Here is a 23,225-nt window from a genome sequence, read left to right on the forward strand (position 1 = left end):
CCAGCGGAGAAGGCAATGGCACCCCACTCCAGTACTCTTGCCTGGAAAATCCCATGGACAGAGGAGCCTGGTGGGCTACAGTCCATGTGGTCGCTAGGAGTCGGACACGACTGAGCGACTTCACTTTCAGTTTTCGCTTTCATGCATTGGAGAAGGAAATGGCCACCCACTCGTGTTCTTGCCTGGAGAGTCCCGGAGACAGCGGAGCTGGGTAGGCTGCTGTCTCTGGGGTCACACAGAGTCGGACACGACTGAAGTGACTTAGCAGCAGTAGCAGCAGCAGCCTGTGCCAGGCTGATCGGCCTGTGAGAGTACCCTTCCTTGTTTCAGACTGAATGTGTGCTCCTTTGTTCTGCTTAAGTATGGATGTCAATGACCCTGGGGCACACACCCCCATTTCAGAATGTCACATTCGGTGGGGGAGAGGGTTCTTCTGCTGTGGCACTAGATGGGTGCTCTTTGGCCATAGGCTGGGGGTGAGGGACATCCTTGAGCCATGAGGGACCTATGCACACTACTGGGGCTGAACTTGCTGTCTCTTCTCATGAGAATAAAAACACTGTTCTATCCTGTGCTTGACCGTGTTGTTTTCCTAGGTAACTCTAATACCAAGAAGTCAGGGACAGAAGGGTTGGGCTTACATCCCTGGTGGCTGGCATTGTGGTGATTCTTGCTATCCTCCATGGAGTTGCAGTCCCCTCCTGGCACAGGTTCCTGGTATAGTGTTCTCAACAGACAAGTTTGACTGGTCTTGGACCACTTCCTTCCCCTCTAGTTCTCTTTCCCTCAACACCAGTGCTTCCCAGCTGACCCTCTACACTTGGACCTCCCTTCCAGGAACCAGCTCTGTTCCATATTTCCCTCCAGGGGAACCTCTGTAGCCTGCCTCAGCTAAGTGTCAGAGGCAAAGCCATGGATCTGCTGGTCATGCTGGGAGCCTTTCCTCGCCCTCCAGACTAGTATTGGGCCCCACTATATATGAAACCATAGGAAAACTCCTGTTTCTTTGATAGGATAACTCCCACTCTGGGAATCTGCCACCAAGAGAAGATTATATCAGTTCAGTTCAGTTCAGTTCAGTTGCTCAGTCGTGTCCGACTCTTTGTGACCCCATGAATTGCAGCACGCCAGGCCTCCCTGTCCATCACCAACTCCCGGAGTTCACTCAAACTCACGTCCATCGAGTCGGTGATGCCGTCCAGCCATCTCATCATCTGTTGTCCCCTTCTCCTCCTGCCCCCAATCCCTCCCAACATCAGGGTCTTTTCCAATGAGTCAACTCTTCGCATGAGGTGGCCAAAGTATTGGAGTTTCAGCCTCAGCATCAGTCCTTCCAATGAACACCCAGGACTGGTCTCCTGTAAGATGGACTGGTTGGATCTCCTTGCAGTCCAAGGGACTCGCAAGAGTCTTCTCCAGCACCACAGTTCAAAAGCATCCATTCTTCAGCGCTCAGCTTTCTTCACAGTTCAACTCTCACATCCATACATGACCACTAGAAAAACCAGTCTTGACTAGACGGACCTTTGTTGACAGAGTAATATCTCTGCTTTTGAATATGCTATCTAGGTTGGTCATAACTTTCCTTCCAAGGAGTAAGCGTCTTTTAATTTCATGGCTGCAATCACCATCTGCAGTGATTTTGGAGCCCCAAAAAATAAAGTCTGACACTGTTTCCACTGTTTCCCCATCTATTTCCCATGAAGTGATGGGACCAGATGCCATGATTTTAGTTTCCTGAATGTTGAGCTTTAAGCCAATTTTTTCACTCTCCTCTTTCACTTTCATCAAGAGGCTCTTTAGTTCCTCTTCACTTTCTGCCATAAGGGTGGTGTCATCTGCATATCTGAGGTTATTGATATTTCTCCCGGCAATCTTGATTCCAGCTTGTGCTTCTTCCAGCCCAGCATTTCTCATGATGTACTCTGCATATAAGTTAAATAAGCAGGGTGACAATATACAGCCTTGACGTACTCCTTTTCCTATTTGGAACCAGTCTGTTGTTCCATGTCGAGCTCTAACTGTTGCTTCCTGACCTGCATATAGGTTTCTCAAGAGGCAGGTTAGGTGGTCTGGTATTCCCATCTCTTTAAGAATTTATTGTGATCCACACAGTCAAAGGCTTTGGCATAGTCAATAAAGCAGAAATAGATGGTTTTCTGGAACTGTCTTGCTTTTTCGATGATCCAGCGGATGTTGGCAATTTGATCTCTGGTTCTTCTGCCTTTCCTAAAACCAGCTTGAACATCTGGAAGTTCACAATTCATGTATTACTGAAGCCTGGCTTGGAGAATTTTGGGCATTATTTTACTAGCATGTGCTGCTGCTGCTGCTGCTGCTAAGTCACTTCAGTAGTGTCTGACTCTGTGCGACCCTATAGACGGCAGCCCACCAGGCTCCCCCGTCCCTGGGATTCTCCAGGCAAGAACACTGGAGTGGGTTGCATTTCCTTCTCCAATGCACAAAAGTGAAAAGTGAAAGTGAAGTTGCTCAGCTGTGTCCGACTCATAGTGACCCCATGGACTGCAGCCTACCAGGCTCCTCCGTCCATGGGATTTTCTAGGCAAGAGTACTGGAGTGGGGTGCCATTGCCTTCTCCGTACTAGCATGTGAGATGAGTGCAATTGTGCAGTAGTTTGAGTATTCTTTGGCATTGCCTTTCTTTGGAATTGGAATGAAAACTCACCTTTTCCAGTCCTGTGGCCACTGCTGAGTTTTCCAAATTTGCTGGCATATTGAGTGCAGCACTTTCACAACATCATCTTTCAGGATTTGAAATAGCTCAACTAGAATTCCATCACCTCTACTAGCTTTGTGTGATGCTTTCTAAGGCCCACTTGACTTCACATTCCAGAAATGAAGATTATATACACAACCATAAATCCAGCAAGAGGACAGATTAGGTAAGTAATGCTGAATCTATTCAAAGGCCTATACTATAGCCATGGTTAGGAACACTATTACCAACAGTGAAATATTTATCACTGTTAATCAAAAGAAGGGAGAAAAAGATGCTATATAATCGCTACAAGTATGGGAAACATAAGAGAAAGACTGGAGTGTTATGCATATGATGGTTGCCTGGGCCATAGCATCAAGGCAGGACAGGGTTCCAGCCCACATAGAGGCTCTGGAGAATGCTTAAGTTTGAAGCTGGGTTCCACCACTGGAAGTATATAATGAACAGCAAGTTATTTAGGGCCTCACTTACTCATTTTCCAGTGGAGTCAACCTCAGAGGGCCACTGTACAGGATAAAGGAAATGGTGTAGGTCAAGCACTTAAAGCAATATGTGGCACACATAGTAATATTCAAACATTATTATAAGAGATGGAATAATTAGAGGGCTTTTTTTTCTTAAATATTGTAAATACAGATACACATATGAAGGTTCAAATCCTAGATTCATCAGCATACTATGTATATAACCTAGGTAAGTTATTAAGTGGAGAGTGAAAAACTTGGCTTAAAGCTCAACATTCAGAAAACGAAGATCATGGCATCTGGTCCCATCACCTCATGGGAAATAGATGGGGAAACAGTGGAAACAGTGTCAGACTTTATTTTGGGGGGCTCCAAAATCACTGCAGATGGTGACCGCAGCCATGAAATTAAAAGACGCTCACTCCTTGGAAGGAAAGTTATGACCAACCTAGACAGCATATTCAAAAGCAGAGACATTACTTTGCCAACAAAGGTTCGTCTAGTCAAGGCTATGGTTTTTCCTGTGGTCATGTATGGATGTGAGAGTTGGACTGTGAAGAAGGCTGAGCAAAGACGAATTGAGGCTTTTGAACTGTGGTGTTGGAGAAGGCTCTTGAGAGTCCCTTGGACTGCAAGGAGATCCATCCAGTCCATTCTGAAGGAGATCAGCCCTGGGATTTCTTTGGAAGGAATGATGCTAAAGCTGAAATTGCAGTACTTTGGCCACCTCATGCGAAGAGTTGACTCATTGGAAAAGACCCTGATGCTTGGAGGGATTGGGGGCAGGAGGAGAAGGGGACGACAGAGGATGAGATGGCTGGGTGGCATCACTAACTCGATGGACGTGAGCCTGGGTGAACTCCGGGAGTTGGTGATGGACAGGGAGGCCTGGCGTGCTGCGATTCATGGGGTCGCAAAGAGTCGGACACGACTGAGCGACTGAACTGAACTGAACTCAACTGAAGTTATTTAATCTCAATATGACAGTTTAGGCTCCTGTGTGAAATGGAAATAATAATGGTACTTTTCTGAGCTCTGGTCCCCTCCTGCCAGGGACTACCCCAGCCACAGCTGTCCATAGCATGACACATACATTGTAAACCCCTATCGAATGTTACACTATGGGAAGGAGGCTCATCTAAGGTTCTATTTTCACAGAACTTAGAATACCTTATGATCTAAACTATCTAAACTCTGGAAGTGATCAGTATAATAGTAGTTTATTATTGTGTAGTCAGCTGTCATGTCTGAATTTAAGGGATCTTTAGAAACAGCCTTTCAAAAATTTCATGTAAATTACACATTGTCTCTTTTCTACATGTGTCCTAAACTAGACCATAATCAACTATGGGCAACAACAGTACTTCATATGTCTTTCAGCTTTCACTAAACCTCGCAGAAGGCCAAGAACACTTTAAGGCTCAGTTAATGCATGCTGAGTAACATCTGCCTTACCCAGAAACAACTTCTTAAACCACTTCAGATCCTTTCAGTGAAATCAGAGGTCACAAACACCATAGTATCCGACTCTTTATTTTCCCATCAGCTGCTACTTGTAAGGTCACACTTATTGATCCTAATTATTCTTTCCATAGAAGAACATTTTCCTGCTTACTGATTCTGGGAGAGAAAAGACAAATGAACAGAAAATCAACTTCCTTAGATGTATACAAGAAATCAACAGTTTTCTAAATCTACAATCTGAAAGTCTTTTTTCTGCCTAAGTAAGCATACTGTCACTCTGTTCATTACTCCACCAGAATACATCTTCACATGTCAAATTGGATTAGTCCCTTAAAATGTTCAAGTAGTAAAAACAAGAATGGTGAATTCTACTGAATATGTTTGCATTTGCTTATTATAGGACTAGTTAAAAGATCAGTTTATAATTTTTTTTACACATTCAACAGTTCAGCAAACACATGATTCCTTCAATCTGACTAAAGTTGTAAGTCAACACTTCACTGGAGAAAATACATGAAATTGCAGCATTAGTCTCTGAAATGAAGGATTGAAATTCTTCCCAACTGTCCTTTGAGTTTATCACTACTCCACATGTTCCTGCTCTTGTCCCGGAATCAGCCACCGAATACTCTCAGTTCGAATGGTAGCGTACATAATAAAACTGATTAAAAAGAATAAGGAAAATACAAGCAACCAGTCCACACTTTTTATCAGAGTGCTGGGAAGAGGGCCTATTTGGTCAGCTTGAGTTACCACCACATTTTTCTTGGCTTCTATACCTGAAAGAGAAATCAGTTTTGTTTCAAATGAGATAGAAAACATTCCCACTACAGATTTTTTTAAGTATTCTGCATGGCATGCAAAATGATATGTGGTCTTAAACAGCACAGCTAGTATACCTGGGATGGCTTCACTTGCCTGTCAGTGTAATTTGTAACTTGCCCTTCTCTCCACCACATCAAAGGAGCAGGAATCCATTCAGCTGTTCAAAGCTAAGACACTAGAATTTCAGTGAACTCACCAGAAAGGTCTATGTCGGTGCCTTGTCTGAGGTGTCTTTTGTTCTCTTTCAAGACCAAAGTTCAACAACTTAGTAAAGCTATTCTCAGGAGTCTACAGAATGTTATCACAGGGTGAGTAATGCTAAATTCAAAATGTTTTAAAATAATTTACTGAAAGAATTGTTAGAGCAACTAACCAACAGTGGAAGCAGTGATTACCAAAGTGATTACATAGATTTCGCTTGTGTTCTAAGTTTTGTGAAAGCACTGAACAAATTGGCTCCCCTTCTCCACATCAGTCTAAACAACAAGCAGGGATCCTTTACAAGACTTGGAATAACTCAATACCTGATAGGTAGTTACTCCCATAAGGTAATGGAGCTCTTTGTTCTTCTGTGTTAGATCTAAGTAATTATATACAGCTAAGGATATATGGAAGGTATGTTATAATTTTTATTTACTTCCAATGAATATATTTCAGGAAAAAGTGGGTGCTCATAACTGAGGCATTAAAGCTTTTGAGGAATGAACTTTTCCAATGAAAGAAATTTCATCAGTATTCAGTGCTCAGACTTCTAAAGGATAAAAATAAGGGCCTGTGTTTCAGCAAATATTAAGGAATTAAAATAGCATCTACACATAAATTAATAAATAGAACTCCATACAACAACAAAAATGAAAAAAGCACAACCATGCACAACAATGCAGATGAATCCCACAGACGTAACGGTGAGTAAAACCAGTCAGACATATAAGAATCCTTACTGTATGTCTGCATTAATATGAAGATCAAACACAAGGAATGCTATACTGTGATAGTAGGAGTGAAGACGGTGCTTATCCTTGGGGAGAACAGGAGTGATCGTGCAGAAAGGAGGCTGGTAAGGTTCTCTTTCTGAATCTGAGTACTGGTTACTCAAGGTGTTCGCTTTGTGAAAATTCATCACTAGTCACAGGCACTAGTGACTGATGCCTATTTCTGTGTAAATATTACACCTAAATGAATAATGTATATAAAAACCTATCTATAGGTGTATGGCATGTGAATGTTATCTCAATAAAGCTGTTACATTTCTCAAAGCTATCTATAATCATATGGTTTTTCCTGTGGTCATGTATGGATGTGAGAGTTGGACTGTGAAGAAGGCTGAGCGAAGAAGAATTGAGGCTTTTGAACTGTGGTGTTGGAGAAGACTCTCTCGAGTCCCTTGGACTGCAAGGAGATCCAACCAGTCCATTCTGAAGGAGATCAGCCCTAGGATTTCTTTGGAAGGAATGATGCTAAAGCTGAAACTCCAGGACTTTGGCCACCTCATGCGAAGAGTTGACTCATTGGAAAAGACTCTGATGCTGGGAGGGATTTGGGGCAGGAGGAGAAGGGGATGACAGAGGATGAGATGGCTGGATGGTGTCACTGACTCAATGGATGTGAGTCTGAGTAAACTCCGGGAGTTGGTGATGGACAGGGAGGCCTGGCGTGCTGTGATTCATGGGTTGCAAAGAGTTGGACACGACTGAGCGACTGAACTGAACTGAATATTACCTAATCATGTTAAGCTTGCCACTGATTGACAGACATTTAACAGGACCACAACATTTCATCAGAAAAAAAGTTTTACATCCCAAAGCCAATCTTGAATCCTTCACTTAAGGGTAATAGCTGATCAAAAGTCACAGAAGGCATATTCCTCCAGCAATAAAATGTCGTCTTCTACAGCATATTATTTCTACATACCTGTCTGGTTAAAAATGAAGATTTTCAGCGTTTCCAACGTTCGGTCTGTATGATTAAATCTAGCCATCGGTTTAGCCCCTTGAAACAACAAGATGTTAGGAACAGCCACAGTGCCAAACCTTGTAGAAAGGCTACAAGAGAGAAAACCTGAATTAACAGTGGGCTTCCCCACACAATTACGATATCAGAACGGATGGAAAGACATGAGAAAGGACCAGTTTCCTGTGACCTGTGGAGGCTTCTGACACTGAAGTAATAGGCTGTGGCTGTTTCTGACCACCTTCCTCATGGGTCACGGTTGGGGGCATTCCCATTCTGCTCTCTGACTTGCTTTCTAGTACAACGTGGAGCTGCCCCTGCCACAATTATTCCACTACTTTTGTTCCTAACAGCCAAAACAGATCAGACCAGAAAATTCTAATGCATGGACAAAGCACACTGTGTCAGTTTACTTCACAGAAGAAACTTCAAACTCTCCAGAATGCTCATTTCCATCCCTCAAAAAAGATTCAACTTATGGATAAGCAGTTAGGTTGGTGAGTCGGTGCAAAGGAATTTACAATCTAACAAACACACCAGGAAGCTCACAATTAAGGCGAGACAATTCAGAAGTAACATGACCTGAGCAGAACTGTTTCAGCTTTTACAGAATACTGAGCAGTGGTATAAGTCAAAATGCTCTGGGTTCAAGCCTCAGTTCTGCCACTGAATCAGCTGTGTGATCTTTGGGCAGATTTAACCTTTCTAAGCCTCAGTTACCCCCACTAATAAAATGGTAATATTGGATAATCAGGATTTTTTTCTTTTGCAAACATGCTGTAACATAAATACTAACGTATGAGGCAAATACACGTCCCACAATACAATAAGACAGAGTGTCCTCTATTCTCCATAACTGAGGCACCATACCAGGCACTGAGAAGGCAGAAATGAAGAAGCAACCAAAGTGATGATAAAAGCCTGCAGGGAACTGAGGATAGCGTGGAGGCTGGTGTCAGATCCATAAGCAAAGAGTGTTGAGCAGCTGCTGGGAGCTAGCCCTGCTGACTAGGGGGCCAGTACAGGGCCTGGTCAAAGCTGGACAGTGACTTCAAATGTCCTTCCAGTCAGTCTGTAACCTTGGGCCAGGCCACTGAGATCTTTCCCTGAAGCCTTTGTGGGAAATACTAATTTGCGGGGCAGTTTCTTTCTTCATAAACAATTTCAGGTAAACATTATCCACACTGAAGTCAGGGCCTCATTTTCATCACCAACTTGACCATCTTCCAAACTTCCTAAATTTATTCACACACAACCGCTATGTGACCTAAGAAGTAGCATCTGACTTACAGCAGGAGAGGAGGACATGGTTTATTACCTCAGACACAGTCACAGGGAAAATATTTAACATCTGCACTAAGTTCTTTGTAACTTATTTTACTGAACATTCAGAAAAGACAAAACCCCACTGAACACTGTGAAAGACTACAAAACACGGGTAAATGTATATCAAAGTCCTAAAATAATTCATCAAATTTATTGAATGTCTACCAAGAACATGCATTCAAGAATAAATGTAAGCAAAAAGAAAGAAAGAAGGAAGGAGGGCAAGAAGGAAAGAAAAGAATTTAAAAAAAAAAAAAAAAAAGGACTTCTCTGGTGGTACAGAGAATTAGAATCTGTCTGCCAATGCAGGGGACACAGGTTCGATCCCTGGTCTGGGAGGATACCACAGCCGGTGAAGCAATAAAGCCCATGCGCCACAACTACTGAAGCCCGGGCGCCTCGAGCCAATGCTCCAAAATAAGAGAAACCACTGCAATGAGAAGCCCACACATGGCAACGAAAAGTAGTCCAGGCTCACCACAACTAGAGAAGGCTCACCACAACTAGAGAAGGCTCACCACAACTAGAGAAAGCCCACGCACAGCAACAAAGACTCAGCGCAACCACAATAAATAAAAAGAATAAAAAAGAAAGAAAGAAATCCTTAGCAGACATAAAACAGGGGTGCCAAGAGTTAGGCTGCTAGGTTGGGGACCTACGCTGCAGGTGAAAGTCACACAGGAAGAACGTACTTAGGATGCTAATTTTGCTAATTCAATCTGGCCGGGACCCTAACACATCCTCTGCCCCCTCCCCTGCCATCAGGCAGAGCCATCTTTAAATTCCACCACGGGAAGAACTGTCTTTCTTCTTAAGGAGCCTCCAGAAGTCTCCCTCAGGAATGTGCCAATCCTCACTGCTCACACTGTCTCTCCTTCCCTCAATTCCATTTCAAAGCTCAAGCTCAAGCAGGCCTCCTCTGCTCCTAACTTAACTGATTACGACCCCCAAGTAACTGTAACCATCGTTACAGTTGGGATGAGACATAAACCCCCCTGAGGGAAGATACTAGGGGAAGATACCTGCTGTGCTGAGAGGCATCCAGTGCCAAAAAGTGAAGAGCTGGAAACGCCCGGGGCAGAGAATTAAAATGAGGGGCCAAACTGGCAGAAAATCGGCACCAAGGGGTGTAAAACAGGACTAGAGTGCAGTCACTACCGTTTGGGTTGAGAAAATCCATAAGGTCCTGTGGCGAAAGAAACAGAAAGTGTTACAGTCAGCAGTAAGGGATGGGTACTTCTTCTGGAAGGATACTCAAGGGCAGGAAGCACCACTGAGGCCAGGGAGAGGAGGTGGGGGTGGGGACAGCAGGGAGACAGCAGTGTAGCCCCCGGAGAACCTTCTGGGGTGGACCCATATGGATCCACGGAGCAGCAGAAAAGCAGCATCAAATGATGCATCACCAACTTTCCTCCAAGGTTTTCCTTTTTTTTATATACATTAATAAAGGATAGTTCATTTACAATGTTAATTTCTGCTGCACAGCAAAGTGATTCAGTTATACATACATATATTCTTTTTCATATTCTTTTCCATTATGGTTTTTCACAGGCTATTGAATATAACTCCCTATGCTATACAGTCGGACCTTGTTGTTTCTCCATCCCCTATGTAAGAGTCTGTCCACCCGGTATCTGCTAATCCCACATTCCCAGTCCATTCCTTCCCACTGCCTCCCCTTGGCACCACAGGTGTGTTCTCTGCTGTGAGTCTGTTTCTGTTTTGTAGACAGGTTCATTTGTGTTGTGTTTTAGATTCCATTTTCAAGTGATATCATATGGTATTTGTCTTTGTCCTTCACTTAGTATGATAATCTCTAGTTCCATCCACGTTGCTGCGAATGACATTATTTTTCTCCTTTTTATGACTGATTAATATTCCAGTGTGTGTGTGTGTGTGTGTGCGTGCGTGCGCGCGCGCGCGCGCGCGTACCACATCTTCTTTATCCACTCACCTGTCAATGGACATTTCGGCTGTTTCCACATCTTGGCTATTGTGAATAGTGCTGCTATAAACACAAAGGTGCATGTCTCTTTTGTTTGTTTTTGGTCACACAATGTGGCACGTGAGATCTTAGTTCCCCAACCAGGGATCAAATCCACACCCCCTGCTGTGGAAGCACAAAGTCTTACCACTGGACTGCCAGGGAAGGCCAGCATATATCTTTTTGAGTTGGGGTTCTGTCTGAATATATGCCCAGGAGTGGGACTGCTGGATCATATGGCAACTCTAATTTTAATCTGATGAGGAACCTCCATACTGTTTTCTAGAGCAGCTGCACCAACTTACATTCCCACTAACAGTGGAGGAGGGTTCCTCCTCTAAGCTTTCTTAATATTACTATAGAACAATTTTAACATTTTTCATAATTCTTCAATTATACACTAAGTACTCACAGGGTACAAGCTAATGTCCCAACCTTAGAACTGTGCATCTCACACAATCTAACAGAATCATTAAAGCACTGTGGTCTCAGGCCCAAGCTATAATCTCAGCAGTCAGCTCCATGTATTTGGCCAGAGGTTAGTTCAGTTTGAGGGTGCATCATCCCTGCCACCACGCTACCTCTAACCACTCAAAGTGCTTTCTCCCGTTTATGTATGGAACAGTCCGCGACGGTCCACACAGCTGAGGCACAGCATTCACCACGCACCGAGGGCGGGGTGTGACACCTGCCTTGGAGGGGCGCTCAACGTACTGTACGCACCCTAATTTAAAATAAGCAATCACATGGAACTTCCCTGGTGGTCCAGTGGCTAAGACTCTGTAGTCCCAAGGCAGGGGACACAGGTTCGATTCCAGGTCAGGGAACTAGATCCCACACGCCGCAACTAAAAGTTCACATGCTGCAACTGACAATCCTGCAACGAGGACTGAAGGCCCCTCGTGCTGCAACCAATGCACAGTGCAGCCAAATAAATAACTATTTTTAAAATAATAATAAAATAAGCAACCACAGTTCTCACAGCTAGGATTCTTTTCTTATATAAGCAGCCTGAATTCATCCTGCTCTCTGGCTTTAACAATCTGACAGAAAACATTAGTCAGAATCCTGGCATTCTCTTTAGAATCACCATTTATCCAACTAGCTGGAAAGCATGGCTGCCCTGGACGAATACACAGCTCCCAGTCCAGAGTAAACATTAGGTTCATACTCTCTGGAGGGAAAAAAAAACTTTCCATCAATATAACAAACTTTTCAGGGACATGACTGGTCCAAACAATGCTAAATTACAATTCTAGTAATTCAGATATATCATTTTTATGTCTCCATAACAAATACCTCATTGAGAAGAAAAGTGCTATGACTCTGATACCAAGCACTTCCCTGTCCACCGGGATTTTTATCATGAGGCTTGGCGGTGAGATTACCCCAAGGATGACTAGGTTTAGGCCACCTAAAAAGCATAGTCAACACTAGTCATATCTCCTCCTTTCCCTACATACATCCAAAAAGTCAGGTGAATTTTCACCAGTGCAGCCACTAAATGCTATCCCACTGACAATATGATGAAGATTATGACTCTGCATGTGAAAGATGACAGAGTATTACATCATAAAATCAATGTGCAGAAAAGGAGAAAAGTACTAAATAATTTTTTCTTACCTGTGACATATTTAAAATTTTCAGAGTGAAATTTTCTAATCCTGTCACATTTCTCTCCTCACAGTTGACCTTTGGGGATTTCAGGCTTTCGGTGGTGTTGGCGTCCTCAGTTGGGGTGGGGTCGGATTCTGCCACGTCAGGCTCAGTGTAGTACTCCTCTTCTCTCTCCGAGAAGCTTGCTCCAGCTCTGTCCAGGGAGAAGAGCCTCTCCCGGAGGTTGCACCTCGAGTCCTCCTCCCCTCCGGCCCCGCAGGTGCCGCTGCCGGACTCTGGGCTCAGCTTGTCCTCGACTTCCCCGGGAATCACCGACAACATCACCATGTGGTTGCCATCAGCATCCAGCCCCAGCACTGCCTCCGTCTCTTCTGCAGACGGGTCCTGGCCCACTGGGTCAGGGGAAGGCACCTCCTCACTCATGTACACAGCCCCCACCTGGAATGGGTAAGCAGGCTGCTCCTCTGACCATAAGTGACTTCTTTTCTCTGCAACTAAAACATGCCAGCATGTTCACAGTCATATTTGACTTCAAAATAAATGAATCCCAAAGAATCAGAGTTCTCAAATATGAAAAATTTCCCCTCCAGAGTAAAAAGTTACATTCCCGTTAAACTATTAGAGAGCCACCCATCATTCTCCAGGTCATGAAGAAGATCACAAGGGGGTACTAGATTAATGAATGCCCAGAAGTGGACAAGCGCACAGCTTCACATGAAACCTGCAGCTTGCCATGTGGACTACAAGCAAAAACATTCCACTTCAGACATCCAATTAGGAAAATACAATACAAACACTTTAACAATTTAATTTGTTTGATGAGACTATCCAAGAAAATAATGATGGTTTTATGGAAGATTCTCCAGTGGTCATGTACAGGTGTGAGAGTTGGACCGTAAGAAGGCAGAATGCCAAGAATTGATGCCTTTGAATTGTGGTGCTGGAGAAGACTCCTGAAAGTCCCTTGGACAGGAGGGAGATCAAACCAGTCAGTCTTAAGGGAGATCAACCCTGAATATTCACTGGAAAGACTGATGCTAAAGCTGAAGCTCCAGTATTCTGGTCATCTGATGCACACAGATGACTCATTGGAAAAGTCCCTGATGCTGGGAAAGATTGAGGGCATAAGGAGAACAGGGTATCAGAGGATGAGATGGCCGGACGGCATCACAGATGCAATGCACGTGAACTTCAGCAAACTCCAGGAGGTAGTGAGGGACAGGGAAGCCTTGTGTGCTGCAGTCCATGGGGTCGCAAAGAGTCAGACACAGCTGGGCAACTGAACAATGTGGAAGATTCTACTGTGGCGAAGCATCTTTGCACCCATTATATCAGCTCTGAGAGATGGATGGGATGAAGGTTACCAAATCAACTTAATAGATGACTGAGCTGAAGTACAGAGGTTCGGCGTGATGCGCAATGGCACAAAGCAGTAAGCAACAGGAGCGAAATCTTGCGACTGCTGCTCCAGAGCGGGCCTTACCCTCCTGCAAGATACCTCAGAGGGCTGCCAGGCCACACTGCCTGAGGGACACCACTACAGCCAGCAGCAGCTCTTCCTGGGGTGGCCTCCACCACTGGCCTCTGCTTTCCTGCCTGCTGCCCTTGGGCTACAGCCCACAGGAGTGCTTCAAGATGTGCCCAGCAGAGCTGACACAGCAGCCAGAAGAGGAGGCTTTCCTCTCACTCTGGAGCCACTAGATGGGGCTTAAGCCAAAGGTTTGGGTAAGTGAGGAGTCGGAGGCAGTCTCACACATCCATACAGCAAGCTCCACTCACCTCTGTAATAATGACTCCTGCCCTGCACCTCTCATGACCTCAAAAACAGCCGCCAGACTCCGGGTAAGGAATGAGTGCAGCTGCACCCGGACGAGTCCACCATATGGCTGGGGAGCCAGCAGCTGTGGAAGGAGTCCGGCATGCAAAAGAGCATGTCTACCAGAGTGTGAATGATCAACTGGCTTCAAAGCTGGGGAGGGGTCTGGGAGCTTCCTAAGGTATGCATGCTTGTATAATGTCTCAAAGAACATTTCCACAGATGTCTGCAGACTCATTCGGCAATTCAAAAACACTCTCCGGGAATTCGTTTCAGGCTAAGTGGAAAAACAGAAACCAGATTTACTCTCCCTCCCGAAACAACCCCCAAAACAGCCAAATATGTGCAACAACAGCTTCAGGAGACTGAGACAGGGAAGGACAGTGATCCCTGAAAACATAGGAAACAGACGAGAAGAACCCTACAACAGCTCCAGCTTACAGCCTGAGGGAGTTCCTGCCTTGACTCCCTCCTTGAGATGGAGGGTCCAGAAAGACTAAGAAAGCCAGAGTCTGCACAACAGAACCCTGGAGATGGGAGAGCTGCAGAAAGAGCTCTCTGGTCATCTGTGGAAGGGCCTCCTTGAGTGTATTGGTCAGCATATGCATGTAAGTAAACTACCCAAAACCAGGGAAAGAACCACTCAAAAGGATTAGAGATAACAATTACCCAATACCCACAGAGAGCTAGGAATAGGACCCGTCCCCACCCACTACACTGGAAAACCTCATAAGTCACAGAGCCCTGGGAAGAGTGCACAAAAGGGACTTGCTTTGGTGCGTGCATGTTGAGTGGTCAAGTTGTGGCCAACTCTTTTCGACCTCATGGACTGCAGTCCACCAGGTTCCTCTATCCATGGAATTTTCCGGGCAAGCATACTGGAGTGGTTGCTATTTCCTCCTTCAGGGGATCTTCCTGACCCAGGGATCGAACTCACATCTCCTGCACTGGCAGGCGGATTAGTAGGGCCCAAATAACCCTAAAGTAAATACAGCTCTGCTCTCATCTAGCAAACCTGAAAAGTGAAAATCAAACTGTGTTCAAATAACTGGATATTTGAACAAAGCTCAAGAATATTTATAAGAATACTAAAATACCTAGCATTCAACAAACTAAAAATTTACATCTGGCATCCAGTCGAAGATTACCAGGCGTGCAAAGAAGCAGGGAATTCTCCTCATTATCCATAATGAGAATAATCAAACCTGACCCAGAACTTGCACGGTTGTCAGAATTATTAGACAAGGCTATTAAAACAGCAACAACTGCACTACATGTTTAAAAAGTAGATGCAGAGAACACAAGATAAAAAAAAAACAGATCAAAATGTAAGTCAAAACCACAATGAAATATCACCTCATACATGTTAGACTGGCTATTATCAAAAAGACAAGAAATGACAAATGTTGACAAGGGTGTGGACAAAGGGGAGCCCTTATGCACTATCAACAGGAATGTAAATTGGTGCAGCCTCTATGGAAAACAGTATAGAGGTTCCTCAAAAAATAAAAAATAGAACTACCAGGTGATTCAGCAATTCCACTTCTGGGTATTTATCCAAAGAAAATAGAAACACTCACTCAAAAAGGTATATGCACCCCCATGTTCACTGCAGCGTTATTTACAAAAGCCAAGACAGGAAAGCAATCAATGGACGAATGGATAAGGAAAATGTGATATATACATCATACATACTAACATTAATATGTGTCTATATATATCACATTATTCAGCCATTAAAAAAAAGGAAATCTTGCCATTTGCAATAACATGGATGGACCTCCTTGAGGGCATTATGCTAAGTAAAATAAATCAGAGAAAAACAAATACTGTATGATCTTTCTTATATGTGGTATCTATCAGTGTATAAACATACACAATTCTTTCTGAAAATCTAGCTCTGAAAAGGAAAAGAAAGAGCAGGTAGTTGTTATGGGCAGGTAGGGGGCTAAGGCGGAGAAGGCAATGGCACCCCACTCCAGTACTCTTGCCTGGAGAATCCCAGGGATGGGGGAGCCATCTATGGGGTCGTACAGAGTCGGACACGACTGAAGCGACTTAGCAGCAGCAGCAGGGGGCTAAGGGACAGGATTTGGTTTTTAGGCCATAAGATAAATTTAAGGACATAAAACTGATGGGAAAACAGGTAAGCAGGGAGAGATGACAGGTTAGATACAGCAGAGTACAGGGTTTGGGAAGCAAGGCAGGTCCTGACAGAAGTGGGTCAAGCACTATTTTGACTATGACCTAGGGAAGGGGTTGGGTGCCTGGACAGGGAGTTCTGCCAAGATGGTGGGGATGGCAGTCTTTCTGTAGCCCTGGGTTGATAAATATGTACTGCATGTATAATCAGAAGTCAAACTCAACATGATTACTGGATTATTCTTAAGATGAGAGCAGGAGATGAAGCCAGAGAGGCTAAAAGTCTGGAGAAGAACAAAAGGTAGCAGACTGGGGAGCCAACCCCACTCTCAAATGCACCAGCTCTGTAGAGATCTGCTCTCCCTGAACCTAACCAACATTCCAGGTCCCCTAAAGCACGTGAACTTCCTGATATTCAAGCTGGTTTTAGAAAAGGCAGAGGAACCAGAGATCAAATTGCCAACATCCGCTGGATCATGGAAAAAGCAAGAGAGTTCCAGAAAAACATCTATTTCTGCTTTATTGACTACGCCAAATCCTTTGACAGTATGGATCACAATAAACTGTGGAAAATTCTGAAAGAGATGGAAATACCAGACCACCTGACCTGCCTCTTGAGAAACCTATATGCAGGTCAGGAAGCAACAGTTAGAACTGGACATGGAACAACAGACTGGTTCCAAATAGGAAAAGGAGTACGTCAAGGCTGTATATTGTCACCCTGCTTATTTAACTTATATGCAGAGTACATCATGAGAAACGCTGGACTGGAAGAAGCACAAGCTGGAATCAAGATTGCCAGGAGAAATATCAATAACCTGAGATATGCAGATGACACCACCCTTATGGCAGAAAGTGAAGAGGAACTCAAAAGCCTCTTGATGAAGGTGAAAGTGGAGAGTGAAAAAGTTGGCTTAAAGCTCAACATTCAGAAAACAAAGATCATGGCATCCGGTCCCATGACTTCATGGCAAATAGATGGGGAAACAGTGGAAACAGTGTCAGACTTTATTTTTTGGGGCTCCAAAATCACTACAGATGGTGACCACAGCCATGAAATTAAAAGACGCTTACTCCTTGGAAGGAAAGTTATGACCAACCTAGATAGCATATTCAAAAGCAGAGACATTACTTTGCCAACAAAGGTCCATCTAGTCAAGGCTATGGTTTTTCCTGTGGTCATGTATGGATGTGAGAGTTGGATTGTGAAGAAAGCTGAGTGCTGAAGAATGGATGCTTTTGAACTGTGGTGTTGGAGAAGACTCTTGAGAGTCCCTTGGACTGCAAGGAGATCCATCCAGTCCATTCTGAAGGAGATCAGCCCTGGGATTTCTTTGGAAGGAATGATGCTGAAGCTGAAACTGCAGTACTTTGGCCACCTCATGCGAAGAGTTGACTCACTGGAAAAGACTCTGATGCTGGGAGGGATTGGGGGCAGGAGGAGAAGGGGACGACAGAGGATGAGATGTCTGGATGGCATCACTGACTCGATGGACGTGAGCCTGGGTGAACTCCGGGAGTTGGTGATGGACAGGGAGGCCTGGCATGCTGCGATTCATGGGGTCGCAAAGAGTCAGACACGACTGAGCGACTGAACTGAACTGAAAACAAATGGAGAATGCCAATGTCCTGAAAGAATCTCCAGAGAAAAAAATCAGGGCACAAAATAATCTGGTGCTCTTGATCACCTTCATGTACAACTAGATAGATTTCCCTTACAGAAAATCAAAAGGAAGTCTGAGTGATGCAGAGAGTTAGAATTTTGAGTCAGAATAAGGGAAGACAGAAACTGTCATGGGACGTCTCTCCCCAAAGTCACCATGTGTTTTGGATTTGTTTTGAGTATTTTTTCTTTTCTTTTTTTCCTTTATGACCTTCAGGACATTGGAAATACCCAGTGAACTCTCCACCATCGATGTAACCCTATGGACTCTACTGCTGTTGGCAGTATAGTTATACAATTTTTGTGATAGAGAAACAAGTTCTTTTGAATAAAAATAACAAATGATGCTCAAAACGCGCTAAGGATACTGCCTGGCATTTAATGAGTGTTTTCATTACTTTTCATAACTCAGCAAGCTGGCTGCCTTGCCTCTTTCCAGGACACTGTTGCAAAAGGAAAGACCTGCATACTTCTGATGCATGCGTGCTAAGTCGCTTCAGTTGTGTCCTACTCTTTGCGACCTCATGAACTGTAGCCCTTCAGGCTCCTCTGTCCATGGGATTCTCCAGGCAAGAATACTAGGGTAGATTGCCATTCCCTCCTAGAGGGGATCTTCCCCACCCAGGGATCAAACCTGCATCTCTTCTGTCTCCTGCATTGGCAGGCATGCTCTTTAACACTAGCACTACCTGGGAAGCCCGCGTATTCCTGTTAAGTTCTGAATAACAAGCACGGTCAAAGGGTTTGGACTTTAACAGAGCTGTGAGGAGTGGGGAGAAAGAGCTATGAGAGTAAGTCCCACCCATGCCTCCAGATGGCTGCCTTCCCCCACGGAGGAGGACCTGAGAGCATGATCTGGCAAGCAGCGGGTTACCCGGGGTGTCTGCTGTGTTGTTCCCATCTATCCTTCACACAGGCACCTGAGCAAGAATGACCTTCTAAAGAAAGTGGTCTGCAGGGTGCAAAGTGAATCGCGGGCTTTGCAGTGAGAGATACAGGCTCTGCCAATTACCAGAAGCACAAATGTAGGCAGATTACTTAGCCTCTCTGAGCTCAGCATCTTCATCAGTAAAACAGGGATACTCAGAACATATCTCGGTGGGAAGACAAAAGGAGAAAATGATAGAAAGTACTATGCACAGTTCCTGGCTCCTACTAAGGGCACGGTTGTTGTCGATCAGTCTCTAAGTCGTGTCCGACTCTGCGACACGGTACAGGTCGGCTACTCGTTATGATTATCATTAATAATAAAGTGCTCAGCACATGCGGGTACGCCTCAGTAAGCGCTAATACACGGTCGGGGCATCCCGCCCCAGCGCCTCCCACCCTGGACCGCGAACCGGGACCACCGGAGGAAAGAGGTCAGGACAACGTGGAGAGGGGCGCAGAGGGCGCCAGGGAGAGGCGAGGCGCGCAGATCGGGGCCTTCGCGCAGATAAAAGAGCGTCGCCTAGGTAGACCGCCTTGCCGGTCATTTCACGCACAGCCTCCCGCGCCGCCGCTCACGGCCCCAGCCTGTACTCACTCTCCTCGGCGCGGGCAGGAGACCCCAGCACCCACAGCAGAACCTGCCACCAGCCTAGGAGCCGCATGGTGCGGGGCGGGCACCGGCCCGTACACCCAGGCCGAAGGGCAACAGGCGCACAGCGACGCGAGTCGCGCTCCCCGGCGGAGGAAGGCTGGGGGAGGAGAGACCGGGAGCGCGAGCGCGGTCCCGCATCGCCATCTTGGCAGCTGGCAGCAGCCGAGGGCGCCATCTTGGAGTCGGGCGGCCGGCTCTGGCTCGGCTCTGGCTTGCGCCGTGGGGCTCCGGGCTGTTTTCCAAATTGCCTGACCCTGGTGCGGCCTGGCGCGCCCCTGCCCAGCACTTCCTTCTCGGGCCAGAAAGGCCCAGAAACCTCCCGTTGGAGCGCTCATGGAGGTTCAGATCTCCAGGTATCCTTCCCAGGTTGCCAGATAAAACACAGGATGTCTATTTTAAAAATTCACATAAACAACGAATGATTTTTTTCACTGTAAGAGACTGACCAATGATAGGCTGCCCTAGTTTTGCTATAGTAAATTTTCTAGTGGGTCCAGAAGGATCTGGGACAATGGACAACATGGGTGGAAGAGCCCACATTTGTAAACTAGATCACTGCAGTCATCTTTTGGAATAACAACCTTACACCCAACAGTGTAGTAGCAAAGATTTTCTTTAATTTTTTGTCTCCCGTAGCCTTGGGCTTCCCTGGTGGCTCAGGGATAAAGAATCCACCTGCCAATGCAGAATACTCCAGTTCCATCCCTGGTTCAGGGAGATCCCCTGGAGAAGGGAATGGCAACCCACTCCAGTATTCTTGACTGGGAATGCCTATGAACAGAGGAGCCAGGAGGGCTATAGTCATGGGGTGGCAAAGAATAGGATAGACTTAGCAACTAACAACAACATATTGTCCTTACTGGATTTGAAGGTGGATGAAAAGCCAATGGGACAGAGGATTAAAAGAATTTAGGAATAATGAAAAGGAGGCTGATTTGGCTCATCCACATTCTCTTTCCTCTTTATTATGTCATATTCCCCTCTCTGGGTTTGTGTTTGGCTGTTTGTTTGGACACATGCACTTCCAGATGTTAGACTTGTTTTACAATAAATGCTACCTCTGATGATAACTCAATATATACAGCCAACAGGACAGAATGTATATTTGACTGTCTCACCACCAGATGGCACATGCACTTACTTTCAGTGAGAGTTTAAAACATTCAGGTTTAAAACAGGTTTTACTTTCATTTCCTTCTAGGTAAAAAAGTTGACATCATCTTCTTTGGCTGAACTCTATGCACCAACACCATACATCCTGGGGATTGTTTACACAAGAGGCTGATAATATTTGGAATTGTTGAGACTTCCCTTGTGGTCCAGTGGCTAAAACTCCAGGCTCCCAATGCAGGGAGCCCAGGTTCAATCCCTGATCAGGGAACTACATCCCACATGCCAGAATTAAGACCCAATGCAGCCAAATAAATATTTTTAAAAGAAAGGAGAAATTGTTACTCACAGCTACACACCTGCACTCACAGTGTTTTGTGTAGGGTAAGGGAGTTAGAGAAGGCAAGGTTCAGAAAAAGAACAAGACCAGCACTTTACAGGAACAGATCAGATCACCTTTAATGAGGGGAGAAGGGGCAGTAGTAAGATTAGTGAGCTGCTGCACTAACCCAAGAAAAGAGTAAGTATATATAGGCATATATGTGGAAATCTACTGTCTTAAGGGGCCCTGTTCGTCTCCAAGGTTGTTTGGAATAGTTATCTCTTAAACAGCTAGTGCAAGGAATTCTGGAGATGGCCAGAGGCTGGACTGGCTGGGAGCTGGGTATAATCTACCTTAATGTCCATTCTTTTTCTTTGGGTGAGAGAGTTCTTTGTTTTACATAGAATGGTGGGGAGGACCCAGAGGGGAATTTTAACTCCAGGCTATTTTGAGCCATGTAACTTTCCTTCACTTTGTACCCCTTAATGTTGCTTAGTCACTCAAGTCATTTCCAACTCATTGCAACCCCATGGATGACAGCCCACCAGGCTCCTCTGTCCATGGGGATACTCCAGGCAAGAATACTGGAGAGGGTTGCCATGCCCACCTCCAGGGAATCTTCACAACTCAGGGATTGAACCCAGGTCTCCCACATTGCAGGCAGATTCTTTACCATCTGAGTCACCAGGGAAGCCCGTCCCCCTTGATGGGTTTGTCTAAATTATTTTAGTCTGGTGAGTCATGAGGACCTCTTTCTCTCTCTGCCCCCACCTCCTCTTTCATCAACAGACAAGTATTTGCTTTCATTTAAATTACCACGAAAAAGGCTGAGCCCCAAAGAATTGATGCTTTCCAACTGTGGTGCTGGAGAAGACTCTTGAGAATCCCTTGTACTGTAAGATCAAACCAGTCCATCCTAAAGGAAAGGACTGATGCTTAAGTTGAAGCTCCAGTATTTTGGCCATCTGATATGAAGAGCCAACTCACTGGAAAAGACTCTGATGCTGGGAATGATTGAGGGCAGAAGGAGAAGGGGCGACAGATGAAGAGACAGTTGGATGGCATCATCGATTCAATGGACATGAGTTTGAGCAAACTCCAGGAGATAGTGAAGGAAAGGAAAGCCTGGTGTGCTGCAGTCCATGGGGTCAAAAGAGTTGGACACGAGTTAGCAACTGAACAACAAGATCACTGTGGCAAAGCGTATTTTCTAAAGATTGCCACAAAAATATTCCCCATCCCACATGCTGTTGTGCACAGCAGTTTTGTCACTGCCCCATCAATTTTTGCTGCTGTTTAGTCACTAAGTCATGTCTGACTCTTTTGCAACCTCACAGACTGAAGCCCGCCAGGATCTTCTGTCCATGGGATTTCCCAGACAAGAATACTAGAGTGGGTTGCCATTTCCTTCTGCAGGGGCTCTTCCTGATCCAGGGATTGAATCCACATCTCCTACATTGGCAGGTGGGTTCTTTACCACTAAGCCACCAGGGAAACCCACCCCATCAACAGGTAGAACCTAATTCCCCTCCCCTTGAATCTGATTGGGCTTGTGATTCACATATAACCAAGAGAATGTGGCAGTTTATGAAATGATCCTGTATGACTTCTGAGGCTACACAACTTTATCCTTTTTTGCTGGAAGCTTTCACAGGCGAACCTGAGCCACTGAGTAGGTAGACGTACTGTCCTGAGGCTGCTGTGCTCTGAGGAGGTTCAAGGTAGCTTGCATACAGAAGCCGTGACACTTCATGAAGAGAGATGCCCACCACCACCAGCTGATCCCAGCCCCACTCTGTTCCAGCTTTGGCCACCAGTGGACTACTACTGCCTGAGAGACTATAGCCAGAGATGTACAGCTTGAGCTGTTCCCAAATTCCTGACCCACTGAAATAGAGATTTAAAAATTGTTTTAAGTCACTAAGTTTTGGTGATTTTTTTTTTTTTTTTTTTGGGCCGCACTGTGCAGCATACAGGATCTTAGTTCCCTAACTGGGCATGGAACCTGTGCCCCCTGCAATGGAACCAGGTAACCCTAATCATGGAACCACCAGGGAATTTCCTGGGTGATTTTTTAAAATAGGATAGATAATTAGATCATGTTATTTTATACTGTAATACCTTTCATCTGATGAGAATATTTAATTAATAAATCAGTACTTAGGGCATGTATTCACATAGTTATTCTTCCAAGCTCCTTTCCTGCTTTATCATTTTGAT

General features: G+C 45.0%; 1 protein-coding gene across 1 annotated transcript; it reads right to left on the reverse strand.

Annotated features, from left to right (window-relative positions):
- Positions 1–4,721: 4,721 nt before the first annotated feature.
- Positions 4,722–19,763, reverse strand: TXNDC15 (thioredoxin domain containing 15). Its single transcript, XM_006042785.4, has 5 exons — positions 19,517–19,763; positions 12,377–12,864; positions 9,792–9,955; positions 7,405–7,535; positions 4,722–5,447 (listed from the first exon to the last, which is right to left on the reverse strand). Exons 1-5 carry the CDS (start codon positions 19,746–19,748, stop codon positions 5,251–5,253), a joined length of 1,212 nt encoding a protein of 403 aa, XP_006042847.3. The 5' UTR covers positions 19,749–19,763; the 3' UTR covers positions 4,722–5,250.
- Positions 19,764–23,225: the final 3,462 nt, after the last annotated feature.

This window comes from Bubalus bubalis, chromosome 9, assembly GCF_019923935.1.
Source record: "Bubalus bubalis isolate 160015118507 breed Murrah chromosome 9, NDDB_SH_1, whole genome shotgun sequence".
Taxonomy (NCBI): domain Eukaryota; kingdom Metazoa; phylum Chordata; class Mammalia; order Artiodactyla; family Bovidae; genus Bubalus; species Bubalus bubalis.

Coding starts and splice junctions, on each gene's coding strand:
- TXNDC15 (XM_006042785.4), bottom strand. CDS start 19,748: ATGGCGCCCTCGGCTGCTGCCAGCTGCCAAGATGGCGATGCGGGACCG. Junction 9,956..12,376: donor AAATTTTAAATATGTCACAG/GTAAGAAAAAAT, acceptor CTTTCGCCACAG/GACCTTATGGATTTTCTCAA. Junction 5,448..7,404: donor CTTCATTTTTAACCAGACAG/GTATGTAGAAAT, acceptor TTTCTCTTTCAG/GTATAGAAGCCAAGAAAAAT.